This window comes from Nerophis lumbriciformis, linkage group LG13 (genome assembly GCF_033978685.3).
Source record: "Nerophis lumbriciformis linkage group LG13, RoL_Nlum_v2.1, whole genome shotgun sequence".
Taxonomy (NCBI): domain Eukaryota; kingdom Metazoa; phylum Chordata; class Actinopteri; order Syngnathiformes; family Syngnathidae; genus Nerophis; species Nerophis lumbriciformis.
In genome coordinates this window covers 26,413,463-26,439,891 of record NC_084560.2, presented here as the reverse complement: position 1 = coordinate 26,439,891, position 26,429 = coordinate 26,413,463, and the positions used below count along the sequence as shown (strand labels likewise).

General features: G+C 41.9%; 2 protein-coding genes across 4 annotated transcripts in view; one reads left to right on the top strand and one right to left on the bottom strand.

The window, feature by feature from the left end:
• mospd2 (motile sperm domain containing 2) overlaps window positions 1–13,335 on the bottom strand; it is a 22,734-nt gene extending 9,399 nt beyond the window's left edge. Inside the window, exons 1-10 of the mRNA XM_061971198.2 lie at window positions 12,891–13,335; window positions 12,756–12,813; window positions 10,743–10,898; window positions 9,928–10,014; window positions 9,312–9,466; window positions 8,403–8,463; window positions 8,284–8,322; window positions 7,162–7,286; window positions 6,754–6,933; window positions 3,432–3,544 (exon numbers count right to left, since the gene is read on the bottom strand). Coding sequence (XP_061827182.1) covers window positions 3,432–3,544; window positions 6,754–6,933; window positions 7,162–7,286; window positions 8,284–8,322; window positions 8,403–8,463; window positions 9,312–9,466; window positions 9,928–10,014; window positions 10,743–10,898; window positions 12,756–12,813; window positions 12,891–12,923 — 1,007 coding nt within the window. The 5' untranslated portion in view covers window positions 12,924–13,335. The remainder of the gene's footprint in view (window positions 1–3,431; window positions 3,545–6,753; window positions 6,934–7,161; window positions 7,287–8,283; window positions 8,323–8,402; window positions 8,464–9,311; window positions 9,467–9,927; window positions 10,015–10,742; window positions 10,899–12,755; window positions 12,814–12,890) is intronic.
• On the top strand, window positions 13,153–26,429 carry fancb (FA complementation group B). Of its 3 annotated transcripts, XM_061971407.2 has the most exons (9): window positions 13,153–14,223; window positions 16,914–17,063; window positions 17,535–17,624; window positions 17,826–17,954; window positions 19,363–19,535; window positions 19,999–20,235; window positions 20,299–20,423; window positions 21,635–21,875; window positions 25,588–26,429. In XM_061971407.2, exons 1-9 carry the CDS (start codon window positions 13,360–13,362, stop codon window positions 25,973–25,975), a joined length of 2,397 nt encoding a protein of 798 aa, XP_061827391.1. In that variant the 5' UTR covers window positions 13,153–13,359; the 3' UTR covers window positions 25,976–26,429. The 3 variants fall into 3 exon arrangements, with proteins under 3 accessions (XP_061827391.1, XP_072770571.1, XP_061827390.1); XM_072914470.1 differs by having other exon boundaries at window positions 19,999–20,423; window positions 21,638–21,875; XM_061971406.2 differs by having other exon boundaries at window positions 19,999–20,423.

Below are 26,429 nucleotides of genomic sequence, written 5' to 3'. Positions count from 1 at the left end.
CTATTATGCAAAACCAACTTTTCTTACCTATTGGTACCTGCTGTTGTGTATTTGGGATCTGCTCAGTGGCCTAGTGGAGTGTCCGCCCTGAGATCGGTAGGTTGTGAGTTCAAACCCGGGCCGAGTCATACCAAAGACTAATAAAGATGGGACCCATTACCTCCCTGCTTGGTACTCAGCATCAAGGGTTGGAATTGGGGGTTAAATCACCAAAAATTATTCCCGGGCGCGGCTACCGCTGCTGCTCACTGCTCCCCTCACCTCCCAAGGGGTGAACATGGGGATGGGTCAAATGCAAAGGACACATTTCACCACACCTAGTGTGTGTGTGACAATCATTGGTACTTTAACTTTACTTAATCTGCATAAATCCTGAAAATGTTATACCAAACCGTGGAAGATATTTATAACATACCTGCCAACTTTTGAAATCAGAAAAACCTAGTAGCCAGGGTCCAGGGGCCGCAGGCCCCGGTAGGTCCAGGACAAAGTCCTGGTGGGGGGTTCGCAAAATGATTGATTGCATTCAGACAGGTTAGAATGTTGCTAAAACCATCACTTTTCTATCAGTCACAGTGACTTTTCAAAACAAAAATATTACAGCAAAAATCATATGGGTTGATTGACATGTTTATTCTGTAAACTAACTTCAATAGTTTGAAATTATTTTGACAGTTAATGCCAGTTATCCTGTCAACCTTTCACAAGACTTCAATTTGTTAATTGAAAGTATAAACAGTATAAACACTTTTTACAGTAAACAAATGGTAAAACAGTACTAAACAATTCCATTAAAAAAAAATTGGTGTCATTATTAACTTTCTGTCCAAGCTTGTATAATCTACTGCCTTGTTCAATTGTAAAAAATATTCTGTGCCTAAAATTCACATTTCTATCACAATTATCATACTGTAAACATGGTAAGCTAACTTCATTAAAATTAATAGTCCTGTCAATAGCATGGAATTACAATTCAAATGTAGTTTTTTTGTAAGCCTTTCAAAAGAATTCAAAATATGAAAAATTAATGAAAATTAATTTAAGCCATCAGACACTTGAAAAGTGGCACATCACATCTCTAATGTAATCATTTTAACTTTTCAACAGAAATAGCACTGCAAAAATATTAAGGACATACTGTATTTTGGTAGTTATGCTGTCAACATTTAACAAGATTTCTTCAACTTGGACTTGAAAGCATAAATAGTATAAACACTTTTAACAGTATAACAGTACTAAACAATTCCAATAGATAACATTGGTGTCATTACCTTTTTGTGGCTAAAATCCAAATTTAGCAACGGCATTAGACTTGTGTTTTTTTGTCCCAACGTGGTCTTTTACATCGCTAATTCCTCCGTGTCCGATCGAAAAATCTTGTCTGCACAAGATGCAATTCGCGTAGTTTTCACCCTTTTTGGAACGGATAATTATTCCCGGATAGGCTTTTGAATATTCTTCACGGAATGACTGCAGTTTTCTTTTCGGTTTAAGACTCGTTTGCGATTTTTCTCCGGCTGATTCCATGATCGTTCGCTCGTTTGGAAACAATGGGCAACAGGTGCCTCGTGCTTGGCAGCGGTGCTATAAATAGCCTCACGCATGGCATTCGGAATGGCTCGATAGGAAGTTACGGGAAGCAGTGTCGATTGTGATTGTTGTTACGCGATTTCGTGAATAAAACTTAAAAAAAAAAAAAAAATTTAATTAATGAAAAACCGTATTTTTTATCACTGCAACCGTAACCCGGAATAGGTTGATGAAAACCGTACTAATTACGGGAAAACCGGAGTAGTTGGCAGGTATGTTATAACAATCTGTTTGGAATTTGCCCATTTGGTGACGTTTTTCCTAACTGTGACGTCAGCGGATATCTCCATATATGGTAAAAATGTACCCAAAGTGCTTTGCGCGCGTCCACCATTGTTGTCCATGATATAGTCAATAAGGTCCTTCTTTTTCGCCATCGTCTAGTGGTGGGGCAGATTGGCTCGTACGTGCACATGCATCCTCCGCTGTTGCAATTTCTAATACAAATTAGCGTATAGTTTGAATTTAAAAATATCTTTCGGTAAACTCGCCATGAAAGCGCTAAAAACTACAACATGGATGACGGGGAGAAGACACTGTCGAAGTAGAGTCACGTAAATAGGACCGCCCACAAAACAGCACATCCTGAAGAGACAGTCAGAAAGCCACTTGAAAACGGTATGTAAAACATAATATATGCAAAATTTTGACCAAAGAACCACCGTTACATGTCATGTAGACCACAAGGAAGTGTTTTACATTAAAAAAATGACCCCCTTAACTAGACTGTAAATTACAGCTTTACGGACGCCATGTCTTCTCTGCAGGCGTTGTGTCCTGGGGTGAAGTTGTCTACAGCGTAGTATCAGTCACACTAAAATACAACTACAGTCAACTAGCAGCCCAATGGACATTTATTAGCTAAAGGGGATGGCACACCAAAAATTAAAGGGACTGTTTGCAAAATGCTCAAAGTATTTTTTTTCCAAACCAAAAAAAAGTATAACAAGAACACCACCAGCTAGCTTATGATGCTAGTAGTGGTTTAAACATTTTACGAAATGTCTATATATTTCACAATTACTAATTATATGAAAAAAAAAATTGCTCGTCAGTCCTCTTATCACAAATCGCTGTCTTGAACAAACTCACAAGCCTACAGCGGGTGTACACCTACACATAGGCAACCTAAATCCAGCCAAATCCCTATCATTAGCTAACAACACACAGAGCTCGTGTGTGTGTTACACAGAGTGTAGTTAACGTGTTTAAAGCCGTAAGAGGGTGGGATATAATGCTTACAACACTTGGAAAGTTGGTACCATCTAGGCAGCTGCGTAAAGGTTTCAAACAATCCCTTTAATCGGAGAATGGTGTCCATAACAGAGGGCATTGTTTTGAGAAGTTATGGTAATATGATTTGAAGTTGCACTGCACTGCAACTAAATTGTTTTGGAAACCACATCCCTTCACTTTTAGTCTTATTGTGTTTGTTCCGGGCAACCAGCATCCTCTACAGTAGACATTTGATTTTGGTGTCAAATTCAGAAAAATATATATAACTGCTTAAAGTAAGAGGACTTAAATACTGTAGGTGCCTGGAGGATCCTCTCAGTTATGTAAATCACAAGTTTGGATCCTACTGTTTTGTCTGCAAGCAAGGTTATTATGTCAATGCAAGGATTTCCAATGTGTTTACAGTGGTCCAAGATCCTCTACACAACAGGAGCAATGTAGTGTTTTAGGAACTTGCTGCAAAATTGTTTGTATCCCCAACTTTGAACTGAACACTGTGGCCGGTATGGTGTCATTCCCAGGCCGGATTTGACCCCCGGGTCGCCAGTTGAAAAGCCCTGCTGAACAGGCATTAAATACAAGCTGATGGATGATGTGGTGAGTACCTGATGTCCAACAGGGCACCTTTAAACGTGGTCAAAGGTTTCCTGGCTCCTTTGGTTCGGCTCTCTGCTTTATCGTTGTCCTCTGCCCTCAATTGGTCCTCTATGAAATTCACCTGAAAGGAGATGAGCACACTCAATTAGAGAGGCAAGAACCTTGTCATGTCGCAATGTTTAACTCCTGGCCTCCACATCTGCTGTCCTGTTAGGTAATGAAGTGTAATAACTGTGTCAGTGTCACATGTTTTTATTTCTCATGCTTATAAAAAATTAAAAAAAAACACCCCATGGAGGCCCCCGACCAATATTCAGCAATTCGGAGAAGCAGTTTAGATTTGAGAACACAGAACTATGATGGACCTCGTTACTTGGAAATTTAAGGGGAAAAAAAGAAAAAAGACACACATCATTATTATAACGTGTATGAACCTCATACACTTTGACCTGAAGCATCCCAAGACAAACCGCAAGACCATGACATGATGTTGATTTTGAAAATATTCATTCCGTGACAGTAAAAGCAGATGGGAGGTGGGTGGGTGGGCTGGTCGTGTGTTTATGTTGTGTTCACGTGGTTGGGGATGGGGAAGCAAAGGTAATCGGACTCTACATGTGACGGGAAAGTGAGTGACTCACAGGGGGGAAGTTTGACATTAGTGCCAGCTAAAGCGTATTGCTGTTATGCAAGTGGAAGAATGAAGAAATCCAGATAAACAGCTGCTAGAAAATCTTCATTTATTAATCATCATTTTAAAGTGCAAATTTGATACAGACAAAAAAGGAAGTAAAATGAGTAGATGAAGGTATCACATGCTACTGTTAGAAAGTAAAACAGATTATTTGAATCAAAAATTAGGATCATCCAGGACTTTCCCAAAACTTGTTATTGTTATAACATTAACATAACTAATTAAATGATTTAATAATACACTTCAATCAAAAAGCCCTTTGTCATGATCAACAAAATAAACAATTATTCTGACAATAAGCAACCCTGTAAAATGTGATGACCTAACTGAACCTTAAGTTTGGGAAACTGATCCAAGGCTGCTTTATTTGTAAAGACAATACAAATACTGATTACAGATTTTTTTAAACATGAAATGAAATGTTTAACTAACTTCGAGAAAGTGAATAATTCAAAAACATTTTAAATGCATACAAATAGAATGATTTACAAAAAACAATTAAAAAGAGGAGATGACCATTCCCATGTTAGAGTGCTTCAAATGCTTGCTGGTTGTAGTTGTCCAAAGACTGAAATGCTGGTAAATTGGAGTGTCTTACTGCTACAGTACATTTTGATAAGGCCCGAGGCAGGAGTCACTACGTGATTACCGGTCGTCAGACCGGTACAATATAGTGTTGGACATGAGGCACAGAGGGCGTTTGTTAGTGCTTCGCCTCTGAGGCATTTGGGGTAGATTTAGTGCTTCATTGTGACAACTTTGTCTACTGTTTTAAAACAGTAATTCACTTCATACTTGGAGGAGAGGTTTGAGGTTAAAAACTTGTAAAATAAAATGTTTGACAGGACGTATGGTTGCTGTGGTTCACAGAAATGTCTTCAGGTGATTGTGCAAAAATACCAGGCTTGACAATCCAGTATCCGTAATCACTTAAAAATACAAATATCAGAAATGTAGTCGGTTCCTCGCTAAAATGTAGAGACAAATTGAAATGTGACATCCAAGACGGCGTCAGTGGTCGGCATCTGGCAGATGCGCTCACAGTGAAAACACCTGCGGATATCTTCCAGAGAATGAACGCCGTGTGTGGGTGCAGTGATCCGACACTGCCTCACCACCTCCAGCCCTTGTTTCAAAAGAGAAAGAGAGGCAATTAGCTTCCTTTGGTGTCATTAAGTCACCAAGAACCCAACAAGATCTTCTTGTCTTGCAGAAGAAATGGAAGGTGGAGGTAAGAGCCCTTCTCGGCAAGCTGGTGTAGAAGAAGCACAGATGAGAGGACCCTGAATGAAGTGTTTTCTCCTTCCCATGACGTATTTCCACCGAGTTTGGCTCAACACGGTATGTTTATTATGTGCAGTAAAGCGCGCTGAAACCAATTCAGGACTGCAATCCAGATGTCTTAGAATCCTGTCGTCATAAAATCGATGACTCAATCTGGAGTGATCATAGTCCACCAATCAATGCATGGTAGAACACTGGTGACCTAGATAAAAGGTGCCAACAAAGTTTCCGCAAAGCAGTACTGTATGGTTTGGGTAAGTTTGGTATGGTAGGCCTATTTTAGAACATCCTATCTGAATGTATGTAGCACACTTTTGGTACGCTTCTGAAGGGTGGAGAGCTAGCAAGCTGCTGTTCAATGATCACATTGACAGAGAAAGTTACACTTTTCACCTTTAGTGACTAAACACACTGTTTACACCAATGTATCTTCCTCCTAAAGCTGTTTGTTTTCAATGGACCTCAACCTAACTATAAATGGTTTTGTTATAAGCTATCAAGCTAACCTCATGTTCATCATTTACAGCCTAAATACAAACAAACCCAGCTTTTAAATGAGGCTAATGACTTGCGAATCTGCATATCTCCCTGGTTATCTCAATCTGTTTTGCATGACCAATGTGGTATGCAGCTACAATGGTGGCCCTTGTTTGTTGGGGATTAGAAGGTAATTGGAGTTTATGGTCCCAGTAAATATGGTTTCAGTGTCCCGCAGTTCTGTTATAGCTATAGCCTAGTGCAAATGTGGGTCAAGCCCAAGTCGATGCAGCGTCGCATTAACCCCATAGCAAACATCAAAAGACTGTTTGATGATGATGAACTTGCTGCCGGGCATGGATTCTATGCAGGCTTATTTTGCACACAGCAAGCAAACGAAACCAAATTGATTCCGAGGCTGGTGGCTGGATCTCTATGAGTGGAGAGAGTGAATGAGATAAGTGGTCTGCAGTCTAGAGTGCTCCAAGGACACGGTGAGACCAGGGAGTAGGTGGACAGCAGTTGTAGAAGTTTTCAAGCAAGACCATGCAACCCTGGGAGAACACCTTCCAACAAACACCTGACAGGCTCAAACAAGGATGCATGTGAGATGACAAAAAGAAGCCAAACATGTTAGACGCCGCCTTCACTCTGGCATTGGGAGCTTTCAAATCTGAACATTACTCTGCCTCCTAATTCATAGTCCTCTCCACAGAGCAGTGATGACATGCTGTACTCCTGGGTTGAATGAGTATGTGAAAGCAGAAAGCCAAACATCCTTGGAAAAAATGCATGCGAGAACCAGCAATCATGTAGCGTAAAGTTAAGTTAACATACCTACACTACACAATCTGTAAACAAAACAGAAGAGGTACCTTTTTGGGCTTTACGGCAACAACTTCTGCTGAGTTAAAGCTGGACTCAAGGCCATCTTTGCTCTCTAGCTCGCCATCCTTGCTCTCAATCTCATCCTCACTGACGATTGGTCCGTTGTCGCTGATGGGCGTCTGAAAGTCGTCGTCGGGGAGAGGAGGGTAGCTGTACTTAAACGGATCCTGTAATGGACCCAGAGATCTTGTATCAATGCACAACGTGGTCAGACTTGAGAATCTACTCAATCTTATCACATTCATTTATTTGTTGACCACATTATGAGTCACATTCGCTCAACCTAAAATAATCAAATTCAAGAGATATACAAACAAAAATCTGGTTTTATAAATCCAAAAATTGTGGAGGACTACAGAATATGTCAGAGTACGCAGAGAAAAATGACAACGTACCATTCCACCCATGTGAGGTGGAAGGTACTCTGCATCGATAAACGACTGGATTTCCGATCTGGATGCGAACTTAAGCTTGCTGATGGCCTCCGGTCCCAACCAGGATTTTATAATCTTCCATGCAGCTATGCGAAACAGAAACAATGACATTAAGATAAGACATCAGAAAAGAAACTTAAGGGGGAACTGCACCTTTTTTTTTTTTAAATGTTGCCTATCGTTCATAATCATGAAGGATAAGAAGATGGATGTATTTTTTTTCTAATAAATTCTAAAAATTCTAACTCGTAAATAAAAGTCCGCTTACAACAAAGCAAATAAGAGGTCCTCCATTTCACCCATAAAACCCAATAAATAACCATCCAAAAACATTCAACAATACTCCATTTATATTTCCCAACTTGAATATTAACCAAGTATTAGTGATAAAGTTATTATAAGCGCTAACACAGACGAACCGTGATCCCAAGTTTGTGTGGCTATATTGACACAATCGAGTGGTAAGCAGCTTCTTCGCTTGTGGAAGTTTATTGTCGATCATAAATCATGCCTCTCACCTGGATAGTAGAAGGATGATGGTGTATTTCGACAAGTTTGTCAACTTTGACGGCCCATTTAGACCAGGAAATGGTGAGAACAAGACAAAATGACACTTGAGTCATTCTTCATCAAAAACGGGACTATAACAAGATTCTAACAGTCAGCATCCTAATGACAACAGATCTTGTACAGTAAGTGATGTTTTTTTGGCTCTGATGAAGTCTGCAGTGAGTAATAATCAGTGATGCAGAAAAAGCAAACGTTGTAATGCGTTTTTTAAATTAATCAAATACGTTAATGTTATTAAAAGTATGCCTGTTACTACAAGACATATATCTTACAGTGTGTATACAAAACCTTAATGGAGGTGTTTGGGTGTTTAAAGGGATTTTATAGGCAGAAAAGAGTGACTCCCCTATGCTCCATTGTAAGCGGACTTTTGATCGCATTTATTTACTACTTAGAATGCATTAAAAAAATAAAAACATATGTGTTCTTGTCTTATATAAAGATTGTGAATGATCGGCAAAATTCCAAAAAAGTGCAGCTCCCTTTAAGATGCTAGAGCCAACTTGCTCTCACCGTTCATGATCCAAGGCATCTCCACAATGATCATCTTTGCTGAAAACAGACACGATATGTGTGAATTTTACATTCATAGTTAAAGCAATGATTGTGTAAGTGACGAAACTTTTACTTACATAGCAATTTAGGATAATAGACTTTGAAGCAATTTACAACATACTTCACAAAGTCCATGTCCTGCAAGAAAATGACACTGTTCAAAATCACTTATTTTGTTGGACACCATAAAAGTTGCTTATGGACAGAACTATTGCACAATTATATATTCTCCGTCCATTATATTATTCCTCCATGGTGTAACAAGATCCAATACAAGCGCCCAAACAAATAGATGTATGTACAAATATAACATAGGGTTAGAGAATACTCATTGTAATTTATTTTGCGGAACAATAAACTTTATCCTTTAGGAAACTCACAAGTGTCGCCATCTTCTGTTATTGTATAGGCCGCACAATTGATCAATTAAAAAAATTATTGGCAGACTAATCAACTCCTTATGGCTGTGCGCCAGAAGGAGTCTGTGATGGATGCTCAGCGTAGCGTTTCATGTTGACTGCAATCATCATGCAAACAGTTTATCAATAGAAGCAGGCCCTACGCCCTGACTGGGCTCCGTAATTGGCAGGAATCCTCATTGCCATGCAGGCGACGCGCTCCACAAGCCTTAACGAGATCATACTGAACAGCGAAGAGGCTTGGAATTACTAAACTCCTCACTTTATATGCATGTTGCAGAGCTGTTTTTTTTTGTAGGATTCTTCCTCATGTTGGTCTATGTGTTTAACCCATTGGTTTTCTCCAGAGCTTCGGGAGGGAGCTCACGTCTGTGACACAGAGTCCACGGATTAGAAAGACCCTCAAAAGGACCAGCGGGATTTAAAGGTTATTCTAATCTCCAAGGAGTAAAACCACTGAAGAGCATCAGTCCCTGGGAGCCCCACAGCAATAAGACGATAACTTAAGACTTTGTGGAGACATGTTTTTATTAATACGAATGCATCTGTTTAACAAGTATTACTTACTATATGGCCGATGCCAGATTCTGCCATGTCAAACACAACCGTCAGGGGCATTCCGGGTTCTTTCTTGACGTATCGTTCCAGCCAGAAAGCCACGTACTTCTTCTTGTCTATGACCGATTTTGCATCCTTCACATGCAGCTTCACTTTAAACCAGACTGTAAACAGTGAGAGGTGACAAATTATTGGCATGTAACAGAATGCCCACAGGATGAAAGAGTAGTCCTACAAACGACATATTTTTCTCTCCTGAAGTGTAAAGGGCGCAGACACGGAATAGAGGAGGGAGGTGCCGAGTTGGCAATTTTTCCAGTTTAAAATGTATAACATGGAGGGACGCGACGCGCCTTGTGTGTAGGGTATATAGCAATGTCAGGACTTAAGTGGGAAGTTTCACACTCAACACTCACTTTTGCCCCACTGTTGTGTTGAAAGCAATTATTGCTTGTCAACAACTATGACTGTAGGATACTGTGTCATTGTGTAAAATCGTACACTGTTATAGAACTGTATGTTTAATCTACAAGGCTCAGGGGGATACATACTTCTAAAAGGGGCAACTTTGCATAATTTCTGTGTGAAAGAGGCTACCATGAGTGTCATAAAAAGATGTGCTTACAGAGCTTGTTGCCTTCTTTGTCGTATCCATGGAGGAAGACAGCGCCTGACTCAAACATCCACTTGGGAATGCTGCTCTCAGTGAGGTCTGAGGGGAAAACAAGATCATTAGATAATTCATGCACAAATGAGGATTGCGTCAAGAGCACGCAGCACTTCGCCACAACCTTTTGAAACCACAATGCCAGCTGAAAACTGATTCTACGGTCATTATTGCTACATCATTTTTTTAGAGTAAACAAAATTTAATCACAAAAAGAACTAGAAACCAGTCTGACAAGGTTCCTTCATTGTGAGAATGTGACCCAGCCATGTCAAAGTGCTAGATTTCATGGTAAAATAACCAACAATGGGACGACCTCTAACTTTGGTGACAGAGCTCTCCAATAGTATTCCCCTAAAATAACTGTTCGATAAATTGCATCTACTTGATCAAAGACTAGCCCAGAGTAAAGAAAATACAGAGGATGTTTAAACAGTGGGTATTGTTGTCAGTGTTTTCATGACATTTATCACACAATGGCAGTCTGTACAGGACCAAGCCTGAGAGGCACAGAGAAAGAGACACTGCCAACCACTAAGCAAAGCAACAGCCCCATTGACAGGAAGCACTTGTTTTTGTTAAGCACTTGCATCAGCTGTTGCGCTGACGAAACAAACTGCAAACTACTGTAAAGATAGCATTTACGCTGTAATCGATAAACTTTTCATAATTTATTGGTGTGACGTCAGATGGTATAGTATGACAAAAAGAGTGGCTTTAGAAAACAACTTTTGTGTGAAGGGATGAGTCCATGATGCAATATGATCCCTCACCATTCACGCCATATTCCTTTCTCCAGCGAAAACTCTCGTCTATCATTTTCAAGGTGTCGTCCACAACGTAAATCCGCCACATCAGGTAGCCCTCCACCATGGAATTGTCTTCTTGTAGTCTGTCCATGTCTCTCTGGTCATATTTTTCTGCTGAATCTGGAGGCACAATACAATAAATATGCCATGCTAGACATTTTTACTACAGCATGTTACTGATCTACATAAAACGAATTATGAAGGGGGCAATGTAATATGTAAGGGCAATGCAGAACCACTGCTACCCTAATAACAAGCTGTGGATCACCATCCAGCTAAAGGTGCTGCTGAATGAAAAGAAGCTAGCCTTCAGACTCTTTTTTCTGAGGAAGCTTAGGTCTTTTAATGTGTGCAGCAAGCTGTTGGAGATCTTTTATCAGTCTGTTGTGGCCAATGCCCTGTACTTTGCAGTGGTTTGTTGGGGGAGCAGCACCAGCAAATGGGACTTAAACCGGATTGACAAACTGATCCGGAAAGCCGGCCAAACTATTGGCACGCAGTTTGAGGCGTTTGTGTCAGTAAGGTACAGGAAGACACTGGACAAACTGCTGGCAATCATGGACAATCCTGCCCACCCACTCCACCAGACAATTGAGGGACAGCGGAGCTCACACTCCAACAGGCTCCTTCTGCTTCGTTCCCACAGTGTTCGATTCAAGAACTCCTTCATTCCGCACTTCATCCAGCTGTATAATCACTCGCCATACAGCAAGAGATGATATCCGTCGATTACCTGACCGCTTCTTGGGCGGCATAGCTCGGTTGGTAGAGTGGCCGTGCCAGCAACTTGAGGGTTCCAGGTTCGACCCCCGCTTCCGCCATCCTAGTCACTGCTGTTGTGTCCTTGGGCAAGACACTTTACCCACCTGCTCCCAGTGCCACCCACACTGGTTTCAATGTAATTAAGATATTGGGTTTCACAATGTAAAAGCGCTTTGAGTCACTAGAGAAACTCTCTCTTTGTTTATAATGTCTATTTTCTGCTGGATCTACTCTACTTTATGCTGAAGCTGCTACATACAGGGACGGCGTGGCGCAGTGGGAGAGTGGCCGTGCGCAACCCGAGGGTCCCTGGTTCAATCCCCACCTAGTACCAACCTCGTCATGTCCGTTGTGTCCTGAGCAAGACACTTCACCCTTGCTCCTGATGGGTGCTGGTTAGCGCCTTGCATGGCAGCTCCCTCCATCAGTGTGTGAATGTGTGTGTGAATGGGTAAATGTGGAAGTAGTGTCAAAAGCGCTTTGAGTACCTTGAAGGTAGAAAAGCGCTATACAAGTACAACCCATTTATCATTTATATGCTGTAGAAAATGGATGGATGGATGGATGCTGTAGTATTGTACATGGTAATTGTTATACATTGCATATATTATATAAAAATATAATATATCAGTATATATATGTAATATGTCAATTTTACTTATGTCATATTTTATATTGCTACTATGGTACATTTTTAGTCTACTCCCATCCATCCATTTTCTACCGCTTGTCCCGTTCAGGGTCGCGGGGGGGGGCTGGAGCCTATCTCAGCTGTATTTGAGCGGAAGGCGGGCTAAGCCCTGGACAAATCGCCACCTCATCGCAGGGCCAACACAGATGGACAGACAACATTCACCCTCACATTCACACACTAGGGCCAATTTAGTGTTGCCAAATGCCACTCAACCTATCTCCAGGTGCATGTCTTTGGAGGTGGGAGGAAGCCGGAGTATCCTTTCCATCCTTACCCTTTCCATCCTTTGTAACTGAGCTACTGTGTGGAACAATTTCCTTTGTGGATCATTAAAGTTTGTCTCAGTCTAAGTTATCTGATGGGGCTTATCTCGGCTCAAAGCGTTAAGTCATGATGCTATCAACACGAAAAATAAGTGGGAACTCAAGTCCATATATTTGTGCGTGTAATAACGCATGTATGTGTATGAATTATTACAACATCGAGCAACGGTGTCAGCTTAGAGCACAATCCCTCCTTACCTTGGACGAATTCATTCTTGAACCTCTCTCTCGTCTCCTGTATTTTCGCTTCAATCCCCTGTCGCAAGAGTTTAGATACAATTAAAAGCAAAACAACAAGAACGAATATTAACAACAATAAAATAAGTAACGTACCGGTTCTTCTTTGTGTTTGTCAAGTTCAGCCATATTAAACTGTCACCGCGTTTCCTTCCCCTATTGAAGAGCTCCTCGTTAGCTCGCTAGCTGCTGTTTGGGTGAATCACTTCCAAGTGGGAAACTGCCGCCCCGTCGAAGCCATTTTGGCTCATGCCTTTGGCCACTCCTCTTCGAGATGTTGTCAGGGGAAGGGGCGGGAAGGTTGTTTTTTCGTATAAAAACAAAAAAGTACAGGAATCGATTTTCCGCCTGGCCTGTACGTTTTCGATAGGCGTTGTGGGCTCGACCTGTAAGATCAAGCCCTCTGTTGACAATTTCAGCTCCCACGGTGCATTTCGGCTGACGTCACCATTCCACTTCCGTGTTGGCGCGCGTGTCAAAACATTAAAAAACAGCGGGTAAAATCCTTTAAAGTAAATATATATTTGTTTTCAAGTTGAAACGACAATTGCCGTCACCGCTGACAATGAAGAGCGCCACGTCTTCATTCGGTGGTAAGATAATGACATTTAATCACGCTCCCGCCGCGAGTGACAGTAAGAAAAGCGAGCTGACCTTCCGCAGCTTTTCTTTTCAACCGGAGAACAACATGTTCGTGAAAACAGCGCAAGGCGCCTTTGTCGTTTGTCACAGAGGCGCCTCCCGCGTGGACTCCTCACTGACGTGTAAATATGTCGTGGACACCCACGAGAGGACCGCCGCGCCGTGTGTCCTTGTGGCTAAAACGAACAAAAAAGCAGACGTTTTCCTGTACAGCCTGTTTACGGTGAGTGGGTCAGACACTCTGGAGCCTTGCATTGAGTTCCAGCTGCCTTACCACCTCAGTGGAGATGTTTGCATCCTCAAGGGTCCCACGGTGTTGTGGACACATGCGGATGCTGTGTTTCATACATCCAGGGAGGAGTCGGGACGGGTGAAAAAAGTGTCCCTCCAGCTGTCCCACTGTCTCATCGGGGAGCTTCCACTCCACGGGGAACGAGCATTCCTACTGGGACAGTCCTCCACGAACCAGACCCTTGGCTCCCTGCTAGAGACTGGTTGCACCTTTAATGGCTCTATGATTCTACCATACCCATACATGAGCATCACTAAGTGCATCAATGTGCTGTCAGCTCACCAAGCAGGGGATTTGCTACGATGCACCGTGGTTGCAGCCACGTCCAGTCAACAACTTGTTTACCTGGAGGACGGCGTGGTGAAGGACACACGTCAGCTCCCATTCCAGCAACCTGAAAATATTCAGGTGGTTGATACCGGACGGAATGGACTCCTCTTTGTCGTGTCTTTTTGCCACGGACATGTGTGTGCTGTCAGGAAGGACATGTTGCAGGTACAGTATCAGTAGGGATTTGTTGACAATTTTCACAGCCACTAGGGTGCATGTTCTTTGGGGGTTTCTATGATATGCTATCCATCCATTCCCTACCGCTTGTCCCTTTTTGGGGTCGCGGGGGGTGCTGGAGCCTATCTCAGTTGCATTCGGGCGGAATGCGGGGTACACCCTGGACAAGTTGCCACCTCATTGCAGGGCCAACACAGATAGACAACAAACTAATAATACAGCTTTTTAGCAAGGTGATGAGGTGGCGACTTGTCCAGGGTGTACCCCGCCTTCCGCCCATGTGCAGCTGGGATAGGCTCCAGAACCCCCCCCCCCCCCCCTCCCCCCATAAGGGACAAGCGGTACAAATTAAAGTTAAAGTTCCAATGATTGTCACACACACACACCGGGTGTGGTGAAATGTGTCCTCTGCATTTGACCCATCCCCATGTTCACCCCCCGGGAGGTGAGGCGAGCAGTGAGCAGCAGTGTGCGCCGCGCTCGGGAATCATTTGGTGATTCAACCCCCAATTCCAACCCTTGATGCTGAGTGCCAAGCAGCAAGCAGAGAGGCAATGGGTCCCATTTTTTGTAGTCTTTGGTAGAGATGTCCGATAATGGCTTTTTTGCCGATATTCCAATATTGTCCAACTCTTTATTACCGATTCCCATATCAACCGATACCGATATATACACTCGTGGAATTAACACATTATTATGCCTAATTTTGTTGTGATGCCCCGCTGGATGCATTAAACAACGTAACAAGGTTTTCCAAAATAAATCAACTCAAGTTATGGAAAAAAATGCCAACATGGCACTGCCATATTTATTATTGAAGTCACAAAGTGACTCAAAACAGCAGATTGGAATTTGGGACATGCTCTCCCTGAGAGAGCATGAGGAGGTTGAGGTGGGGGGGCGATACCGATAATTTCCGATATTACATTTTAAAGCATTTATCGGCCGATAATATCGGCAGTCCAATATTATCGGACATCTCTAGTCTTCGGCATGACTTGGCCGGGGTTTTACAACCTCCCAGTCTCAGGGCGGACACTCTAACCACAAGGCCACTGAGCTGTATGCAAAATGGATGGATGGATTTCTTAGTAGTCCAGTTTCTGACAGAACACAATGTTGTCAGGGTATATGCAGTATTTGCCATTAGCTATTTTGTCATAAGTAAGGCAGGTTCTTTTTCTTGAATCTTGGCTAGCCAGGTACTATTTCTAATACTGCACATGAACTCTACAAAGAGGTTCCGCAGCCTCCGTAGCAGAACCTCCAGGTTCTGTAATAGCTTCTTCCCTCAGGCCATAAGACTCTTGAACGCATCATAATAATCTCCTCAATTCCCCCCAAAAACGGATTAACTCGCTGGAATATAAAGACAATATAACATACATCCATAAACATGGATGCATATGTAAAAGTGCAATATATTTAGCTGTACAGTAATCTATTTATTTATATCTGCACCTTATTGCTCTTTTATCCTGCACTACAACGAGCTAACGCAACTAAATTGTGTTCTTATCTGTACTGTAAAGTTCAAAGTATTTAAGATATCTGGCCTGGTGGGGTTTAAAGAGCGATAGTGTAGCCCACTGCTGGTTGTTCATTGGTTGAACAAATTAGTCATTGTTGCAACATTGTAAAAACACACACCGCATTTTCCGGGCTACAGAGTGTGTCGGTATATGAGCCACACCCACCAAATTTTTGAAGAAATAAATATTTTTACATACAGTATATAACCACAGATATATACCAGTAAAACCTTTTTTCTAAATGTTTATTCACATACCCTAATTGTTTCCAAAGAGTGCCTGTCATTTGGCAGTAAAACAGATAATCAAACCAAACCACTAGCAGCGGAAGCTAGCTCTCCAATCAGCTAAACAGACTCAATAACTCAATAGTGACGTGAAGTTAGCATGTTTAGCATATTCGCTAGCTTGATTATATTACGATAACACAAACAAATATGCATAGAAACACTCTTACAGACATCACACATGGGACAGTCTTGTAAGTATAAAAATTGTTTTAGTTATACTGTAATATTTACAAACGTTGCTTGGATTATGGATGAATTAAGAATCCTTTTCGAGCAGAAACGCTATAGACGGATATACTTCCGGTTCAAGGCACAAATCAGGAACGACATTCTCAACCCGCATCACCAGTGAGCAAGTTCGCCCAAAATATGGCGCCATAGCACACAAAATAACACACTTTTTCAGCACTTCTGTTGGGGTTACTTGAAAACTATTTGTTCAATACAAAACACTATGGTCGTTAACAAGGAAAAATCTGAATTATAAGCCACATGGTTCTAACGTGGGAAAAAAGTAGCGCCTTATAGTGATTCCGGAAAATACCATAATAAGAAATGACAAAAAACAAAACACTCATCCTAAGCTTACATGTACTATACTCCATAGTCTCCACTTTGCAGCAGTGTTCCATTTTATCGCTGGCCTCAATCTCCTCTAGAATACAATTTGTCACCACCAACTAATTCATTCAACACTCAAGCCCCTCTAGCCCCCACACACACACACTTTGAGTTGTTATAACATGCAGTAATGTATTAAATGTTCCTTATTTATCACATGTACAGTAACACAACCCTAAAATTGTTTAAATAAAACAACGACGTCGCTCAGCATTACTGTCACTTTCTTTTGCAGGTCGTAGCCCAATGGTCGGAAGTGAGCTCCGTGCATGTGGATGACTATCTTGGTTGTGGTACAGAACAGATGCTGTTAATTTTTAAGGATGAAGGGGGACAACCGCTGGAGCGTTACATCATCACAGACCTATGTGGGATCTCTTATTCAGTAAGGAAATCCGAATTTAGTTAATCAGTGCTCCCCGATCACACCGTTGATTGATTGTCAGAGAATCTTTTAGTCTGCCCGGCTACAGCAATGGGAAGGGAGAAAGGCTTTCTCCTAAACACTCAAAATGCTGAATGTCTTTCATGTTTATCTTTTGTTTATTGCATTGGCTTCACTGCCCCCAATGGGGCTCCTGTAAAACAAACTATACCAAGTTTTGTTCTGAAAGGTTATTGGCAGCTTGTCTGTGGACTGCAAGAAGGTTCTTGGAATGAAAGCAAATGAAATAAGGATATTGGTACCAGTATCAATTAGAAAGCTATAAACAAAACAGACAAGCAAGAAGGTTCTTGGAATGAAAGCAAATGAAATAAGGATATTGGTACCAGTATCAATTAGAAAGCTATAAACAAAGATGTAGAACTATCATTCAGCGTGCTTCTCAATAATGTAAATATATTGCAATTTCAGCGTGGCGAGCACAGTGGAGCAACATCAAAGGCTGCTTCTCCACCAGAGAACCACCTCCTCACACTTCGAGCTTTAGAGTCCAGACTGCAGGTGATCCATAACATATTGCTGATGTTACACCACTAACCTGTTGTAATAGGAAATAAATTAGTTCTTGTGACTTTTCATTGAGTCATACTTGATTTTGATGACAACAATTGGACTATTTTTAATATGATGCGTCTTACATATTTTCCCCTGTCCCGTGTCTTTTGACTTCCCTCTGTCGTGTGACTGCTGTCTGTCACTCAGAGTGGACTGATGGTGCTGCAAGACCTTCAAAGAGAAGTGAGAGTGAAGGAAAGAGTTGTGCAACAGTCGGTGCAAACCCTCACTGATGTCGTCCACCGTCGAGAGCCATGTCTTACACAGCCTGAACAGGTACTACCATTGTGCTGCAATCTGCAACTTCCTCAATATATTCAGTGTACAGTGGAACCTCCATTTACGGTTTCTTGAACAGGGTTCTTAAATAAAAAAAATGGTATACTGAAGCAAATTTCTCCATAAACAATGTAAACATGAACAATGGGTTCCAGCTTTGCCAAAAGTCCATATTTTAGTAAAAGTTGATGGACTTTGAACACAATTTAAAACGCTATACAGTGCTGTATAACAAACAACATAACAAGGGGGTGATGGATCATTTTTCTATTTAATAGCAAAGCCAAAGAAACAACAACAGCTGAATTGTTCCTTTTTCTTATGCAGCCGCCACACGTACACACACACAGTCTTTAGACTTGTTGTGCACTCACAGTTTGAAATCACAAAACTCTTTAACTTTAACAGACAGTATGCTACAATGATTAGGAATAAAAAATAAAATCCACCCTACCTTGTTGGTTAATCTTCTTTGCAGGGGACATGTGCATACTTCCCGAATGTTTCAAACCCCACATTGCTTGTCCATTGCTTTCTTTGTAGTCACATTTAGCGAGCAAAACTTGAAAAATACTGTAAAAAGGCTAAAAAATACTTAAAAAGCACACAGAGTAGCAAATAGCACTGTTGCTAACGACAGCACTGTTCTGCTGACTGAATGAGAATGGCGATCGATCAGCTTGCCCACAAAGGATGTGCTGCAGCCACACAATGGGTGGATGAAATGTTTGTCCAACAAAGTATATTTCTATTCGCTCTGCGGTTCGTAAATCGAAAAGTTCCTCCAACAAGAGGTTCGTAAATCCAGCTACCACTGTACATCTGAGTAAACCGCGGTTCCCCAGTGCCTGTAACACTTGTGCAGTGCCGGTCCGTCACACGATTATCGTGCTACTCACTTGTCTGAGTCATTTTCAGTATTAGTAATTCTATACTAGTATACAAGCTGCACACTGACTACTTTAAAGAATATGTCCATGTTTCATTACTTTAGTATTGTCCATTGAGAAGAGATACTGTATTGCAAATCGTAGCTGAAACATGAAAGGTGTACTCACTTATTTGAGATTGTGTATATGCAGTATATCTTCAATATGTTAGTGCTTTCGCCTCCCTACCCCATAAGTCTTTTATGTGATATGATATGCTGGCACTTGTCACTCAAGTTGATAAGTTGTCAAAATGGAAACAACAAGGTGACAGCCTGTGTTTGTGATGCTGCCACAGGCACCGAGGGTGACCATGAAACCAAGTACAGCAGCACTAAAGCAAACGTCGCTTCTAAAAGCAAAGGTCGCCACTTGTGCACCTAAATTGTCTTTTGTCGACATCCCAACTCCGAAACTGCAATGACTATCAGCACTGTCACACACTTGTCATTAGTCATTATCGTCTTTCCGTCCAGGAAGGTCTCGTCTCTCTGTGGGAGAGTGATGACGAGTCAAAGGACGAGGCCTCGGATGACAAGACCCGAGTCATGCCAGCAGTGTCCTGCGCACCTCAAGTTGACAAGCTCTGGCATCGCATTGTCCTGGACCAATTGGTCGTGGGAGTGATACTCAAGGCTGAGAACTGGGTGTAAGTTTATACACTTGACTCTGACTGGCTGCAACATAAAAGCCTGCATTAGAGCTGTCTGCCATTACAAAGGGGTAGTGTGGGTGTGCCAATTATCATTTGCAACACACAAAACTAGGTTTTACCAAGTATTACATGTTTTTGATGGCCTGAGCCTTATGTGAATTTAAGCCACATGCAGGGTAGTTAGGTGGTTGTCATGGCAACACCTTTTTCTCCTCAACCTACCTGATACTTTGCAGGAGCAAGATTGCAGCAATCTCATACTTCCTTCCACCACCTGTTCCAGCACATGTAGAGAAAAAAATACCTATTGCCTTGGGTGCCTATTGAATTTTTGATGTATTCTCACCATCTGGAATATTACTGTTAATCACCCTCTTGCATTTGTAAACACACTCACACATCTGTACTACTGTCCCTATGATGTCTGGTCCTCAGTGATGTGCTATTTTTGTTCCAGACCAGCGGTCGGTACGAGTTTATCCGTCCTGACAGAGGCGAGCCAGAGCTCACCGCCCGCAGTCATCCAGACCCAAAGCCAAGTGTTGTGGCTCCCCACGCTTGGCCCCTCTGCCGTCGCCGCCACCTCCTCAGCTTCCACCTTCGCAGAGCCGACAGCCAAAAGAAGCAAGCGGCACAACGCAGGCGGCTCAAATGATCTCAACACTGCCAGACTCGCCGTGACTGCCGTGACCAGGTTGGCACCTTTGCTGAACTCCGGCTGTGTCAAGTGCAATGTCATGCTCCATTACGCCCCGAGACAGGATGATTCCCTTGGCCTTGCCAGAGTCTCGACACCGGCTGTCCTGCATTGCGGTCAAGTTACTGTAGACATCCACAAAGATTTCAAAGCTCAACTGTTGAAAAACCCTGAGATTAAAACAGGTAAGGAGAGTTTAAAAGGCATTCCTTCAAAAGAGTATCAGGGTCCACAGTGAAAATAGATCATGGTAACATTATAATATTATTAGAATTATGGCTGTCAAAGTTAATGCATTAACACATACCGTATTTTCCGCACCATAAGCCGCCCTGGGTTATAAGCCGCGCCTTCAATGAACGGCATATTTCAAAACTTTGTCCACCTATAAGCCGCCCCGTGTTATAAGCCGCATCTAACTGCGCTAAAGGAATGTCAAAAAAACAGTCAGATAGGTCAGTCAAACTTTAATAATATATTAAAAACCAGCGTGATGTGGGCGCGCATGGAGTCGTATATCAACATGGACGGAGCTGCGTGAAAAAAGCCACCCGGCCTCTTCGCGTAAACTTACCTTAACCACTCGCTCATCTTTTCTTCATCCATCCATCCCTTCGAGTTAGCTTTTATGATGACGCCGGCTGGAAAGGTCTCTTTTGGCAAGGTCTTCCTTTTGAATATCACCATGGGTGGAAGTTTCTGGCCATTAGCATGGCAAGCTAGAACCACAGTGAAGGATGACTTCTCATTCCCTGTGGTGCGAATATTCACCGTACGTGCTCCCGTTGTATCCACAGTGCGGTTCACAGGAATATCAAAAGTCAGTGGAACCTCGTCCATGTTGATAATGTTCTCTGGCCGGATCTTTTTTTCAGCTATCTTGTTTTTACAATATGCACGGAAAGTAGCCAGCTTTTCTTGAAAGTCTTTAGGCAGTTGCTGTGAAATAGTAGTCCGTGTGCGGATGGAGAGATTGCGTCTTTTCATGAACCGGAAACCTGTCGCTTAGTAGGAGCCATTTTGTGGTCTTTACAGATGTAAACACACAAAGGAAATGAAACGTAATATCCGCGCGCTTCTTCTTCTTCTTCTGCTTGCGTAGAAGAAGAAGCACTTCCTCTTCTACGGGGAAAAAAGATGGCGGCTGTTTACCGTAGTTGCGAGACCGAAACTTTATGAAAATGAATATTAATATTAATCCATATATAAAGCGCACCGGGTTATAAGCCGCACTGTCAGCTTTTGAGTAAATTTGTGGTTTTTAGGTGCGGCTAATAGTGCGGAAAATACGGTAATAATTAATCACACAAAATTATCACATTCATCATGTGTAAAAGCAGATTAATAAAATTAAACACATGTAAGTTAACTATTACCTTTTTTTTACTGTACCCAGAAGAGGCTCAAGAAGACTTGCTGTGTCTGTTGGCGGTGCAGGATCATTGGGTTTTCCGCATAAACTCTCCCAATCACAGCTTTGGTGATATTGACGGCTGGCTGCAAAGGAGAGTGGGCTGTAAGAGGATAGAAGTGAGCCCTCAGCATCGACTTTTGGCTTCTCAAAAACCATCTGCTATCTCACTGTTGACCTGGCATCTCATCAGCCCATTCCAGGGGGAGCTGACAGTCCACTCCAGGTGAGAAGGACATATTTCTAGTGCCAAAACAGAACACTCAGGCCAGAAGAGCTTTTACAAATAGAAATCGAGCAAAAAGTGGGACTTAGCAAGAGGGTCGTAAGCAAACTTAATCATGTTTTTTGAGATAGAAAAATTGCAAAAATGTGCACTTTGCACTGCTGGATCTTAAGAACACTCTAAGCCAGGGGTAGGGAACCTACGGCTCCCGAGCCAGATGTGGCTCTTTTGATGACTGCATCTGGCTCTCAGATAAATTTTAGCTGACATTGCTTAACACGATAAGTAATGAATAATTCCGCTGGTAATCACAGTGTTAAAAATAACGTTCTAAAATATAAAACATTCTCATGCATTTTAATCCATCCATCCGTTTTCTACCGCACCTGTTCAAGAAGTCGCATTAATGGTAAGAAGTATTTAATTTATTATTGGTTAGCTTCAGAATAACAATGCTATTAAAAAGAATAAGATACTTATTGTACTCTGAAAATGTTGGTCTTACTTAAAAATGCACGCATTTAGTTGTATTCAGTGTTAAAAAAAATATTATATGGCTCTCATGGAAATACATTTTAACATATTTGACTTTCATGGCTCTCTCAGCCAAAAAGGTTCCCGACCCTTGTTCTAAGCAGAGCTTCAAAATGCAAAAAGAAGAAATGGGAACAAAACACAATACAACAATTGAAACAAAATTTGCTGTTCATCAGCTGTTTAAACGTTTAAGATCATAAAGTATGAGCTCAAAAAACCCTATAAAAGTGTCAAAGGATTTAAAGGGGAACTGCACTTTTTGGGAATTTTGCCTATTATAAAAGACATGACGATCGATGTTAAAAATAATTTTTTGCATTCTAAATATTAAATAAATGCGATCAAAAGTTTGCTTACAAAGGAGCCAATGGAAGCTGGGCAATTCCGCCTATAAAGCCCTTAGAAAACATCCAAACACCTCCATTGAGGTTTTCTATACATTATGTAAGTATAAATGTAATGTAGTAATGGGTGTATGGGTGTGTTATAATAACATTTAATATTTACATATTTTGATCATTTTCAAAATTTCAAAAATGCATCTCGTTTGCTTTTTTTTTTCTTCATCACTGATTATTACTCGCTGCAGACTTCATGAGAGCCAACAAACATATTAAAACATCACTTGTTGTGCAAGCTCTGCTGTCATTTGGATGCTGACTGCTAGGATGTTCATATATTCCCACTTAGGTGAAGAATGACTCATAATCCTTATGAAGAAACGGGGTGAGGGGGTTGGGTGGACCAAACGTTTTTTTGTGTTGTTCTCGCCAGTTTCGGGTCCTAAATGACTGTCAAAGTGTCCCAACTTGTCGGAATACCTACTCAGACATCTTCTGTCCAGGTGAGATGCATGATTTATGATGTAGAATAAATTTACAGGAAGCAAGAAAGCAGCAGACCACTCGATGATGTAAACATAGGGACACACGGAAGTGATCACGGTGCCGCTATAAATAGTTTGTCTGTGTTAGCGCTTATAATAACATCATTAATATTTGGTTAATATTCAAATCACGAAATGTAATTGGAGTATTGTTAGCGGTTTTTGAATAGTTATTTATTGGATATTATGGGCAAAATGGAGAAGCTCCCGTTGGCTCAGCTGTAAGCAGACTTTTATTTACAAGTTAGAATGCATTAAAAAAAATCAATTCGTCGTCATATCTTTCATAATGATTGTGAACAATAGGCAAAATTCCAAAAAAGTGCAGTTCCCCTTTTAATAATGAATAGTTTCGCCATTTTTTTGATTAATTTTAAGCTTGGTTTAGGTAGCCCACCTGGTCCTGCTCCTGCGTCTTGCTTGGGATTTTAAACCCAAGTCCCCTGATTGAGAGTCGGGATCACTAGCTAAGGAGTTAAAAGCCTACGCTTGTTGTCCAGCACAACTCCTAAAGCGTCAGGAAATGAGGTGTACACTTGGGAAGTCTCGATCGGCTGTGCACAAAACCAACACTAGACATGGACAAAAGCCTACAGAAACGTCTCTCAGAACACTGACTAAATCCCAGGCCCAATTTGACAAAGCCTATGATAAGGCGGAAGCAGAACGTACAGCGAAGAACATCAAATCGGAAACCTCAGCTTTTCGAACCAACATGCAGCAGTCTGGCCTATTATATACCATTAATGATCTTGCTGGACAAAAAAGTAAACCATCTATTCTAATCAAAGGTAGATCCTTTAAAAAACGGAATGAAAACTGAGTATCCCACTTTCAAAACCTCTTAGGGGGACAACCAGCCACCAACCAATGGAACAGACCTTTACCTCTTATCCAGATTGCCAAGCCTCTTGACATTAGTGCGTCTCCATTTACCATACAGTAGCTGCGTGAGGCAGTACAGTTTCTGAGAGCCAAAAAGTCTCCTGGCCTCGATAATATCAAGACTCTCATCTGAATAGAGCCCCTTTTTTACAACCTACTGCTCAAGTTCTGTAATCAAACTTTTTCTACTTTATCGCCACCATCTGCTTGGATAAAGTCTGGTATTGTGCCAATTTCCAAAAAAGGCGACCTAACATTGGACTCCAACTATCGAGGCATGGCAAGAAGAGAGAGTGGGGGGGTGGGAGAGTGCGCGAACAGTCAGATGTTTGAAGATTGTTTTGTTGTTGCTGCAGCAATGCAACGTCTAGGACACAAACATGGAGGTGGTGAAAAGTGAAGATTAAGATGGTAGGGGCAGGCTTTTCATTTAGCACCCTTTAGAGGATACAGGCTGTGAGACATTCTGGTGGTCCTGGCACGAGTAGATCTATACCTTCTTCGGGATCAGTAACATAAATCCCTAATCAGAACACCCCTAACCCAAAGTTAGCACACATACTGTACTACCGCACAGCCGAAAATCCAACTCTTTTGTCCTTCCCAGGGCTCCTGATTAAAAGTTAGTAGCGCGAGCTACGGAGCTAAATGCCCGAGCTGTCAGCTTGTTTTGCTGCGCAACTTTTTTTATGTCAGGTCGTGAGGTTTACACACATACACAGCCTCACGAGCTGGCATCCGATACACATGCTTGATGCAAAGTTTACAATGACGAAGCTCGTGGAAATGTTGCCCCAAGGGGTCAAAATGGCATCACAAGGGGTATGTTCTCAATTAGATTTAAATCTGACAGAGATGCAGGATGGTCCAATAGTGTTATGTTATTTTGTATTTGTCAGACGAGCATAGTGAACTTCAGTGTTGTCCTGTTTAAAAAAGCCTGTCATTACCACACAGACGAAGGCCCTCAGTAATTAGGGATGCCCGCTGTTTGATGCCCCTGCACAACCTGGGTCTCCATTGTTCCATGGAAGGGAAAATGCCACTAATGGGGTTTCTCTCTTCCACCTTTCAGTGTCTGATGTTCAGTGCTTTCTTGCAAAGTCTTAACGGGTAGCTTTGTAGCATTGAAGAAGATGTGGGATTTTGTTTATAAAACCCTTTATTCGCAGATGGCATCCAGTAACTACTGAGCTGCAGTCAATTTCCCTTTATTTGGGTCAAGGTTATATTCAAATTGCACAAGTCACACAGTCATGCATCTGAAATGAACCAACTCATTTTGTGTATTTTTAAAAGTGTTATATTATTTCCCATGTCTGTCGAACCACATTAAAACGTGATAAAAAGCAGTCTTTGAGGATACAATAATCTTCACAAATCGGCTTTGTTGGTCCTTTGCAGCCACTTCCAGATGCTCCAGCTTCTGGACTCCCTGCTAGGCTACCTTCCAGCGTCCTCCACCATCCAGCCCGTCAAGTATACAAGAGGAGAGTGGCCACAGCAGATCTTTTCTCTGACTTTGGAAAAGGAGGTGGCATCACTACATGAGTTTGTGTCATTGTTGCCATGTGTCGAGCAGGAAAGCGAGAGGATGACTGAGACCCCCGAGACAGGCTCGCTGGAGGGGCTCCAGAGGTGCCGACTGGCCTGGCAATATGATGTGGAGAGGAGTAGGCGGACTTTAAACCCCGTGGTGGATGTGAGTAGGTACCGCAAGCTTATCCAAAAGCTGTCGGAAATCCAGCTTGATGGCGATTTAGCAGCTCTCATGGAGACCTCGTCTGGATGAAATAATACAAACATTACTTTGGGTGGTGATGCCAACTTTCAACAACATTCCATTGTCGCATCGCATCCCTAAATGAGGTTACTTCCACAACACCATCTCTGAGGTGTCATCGCATCCCTCCTGAATTGATGTGTCCTTCGAAGCACCACTCTCTGGATGCTCTCTAGCTTTACCTCAAAGTGAGAAGTGTTATAGTGGGGATAGCACATAGGAAAGCTTTTACCGCTCTTTCACCTCACGCTTCAGTTGTTTTCACCAATGATGCTCCTGTTAAAATGCCACAACTGAAGTCAAGAGACTCTTGTATGCACAACATGTCTCAACAGACTGCAAGCAATGTTTTATAAAATTGTTGTTTTCTTTCAGAATTTCGCTGGAAATTACACAAGGGAGTGGGAATAAACTAAGATGACATGAAAGAGATTTTAATAAAAAAAAAAACCTGGTTAAGCAA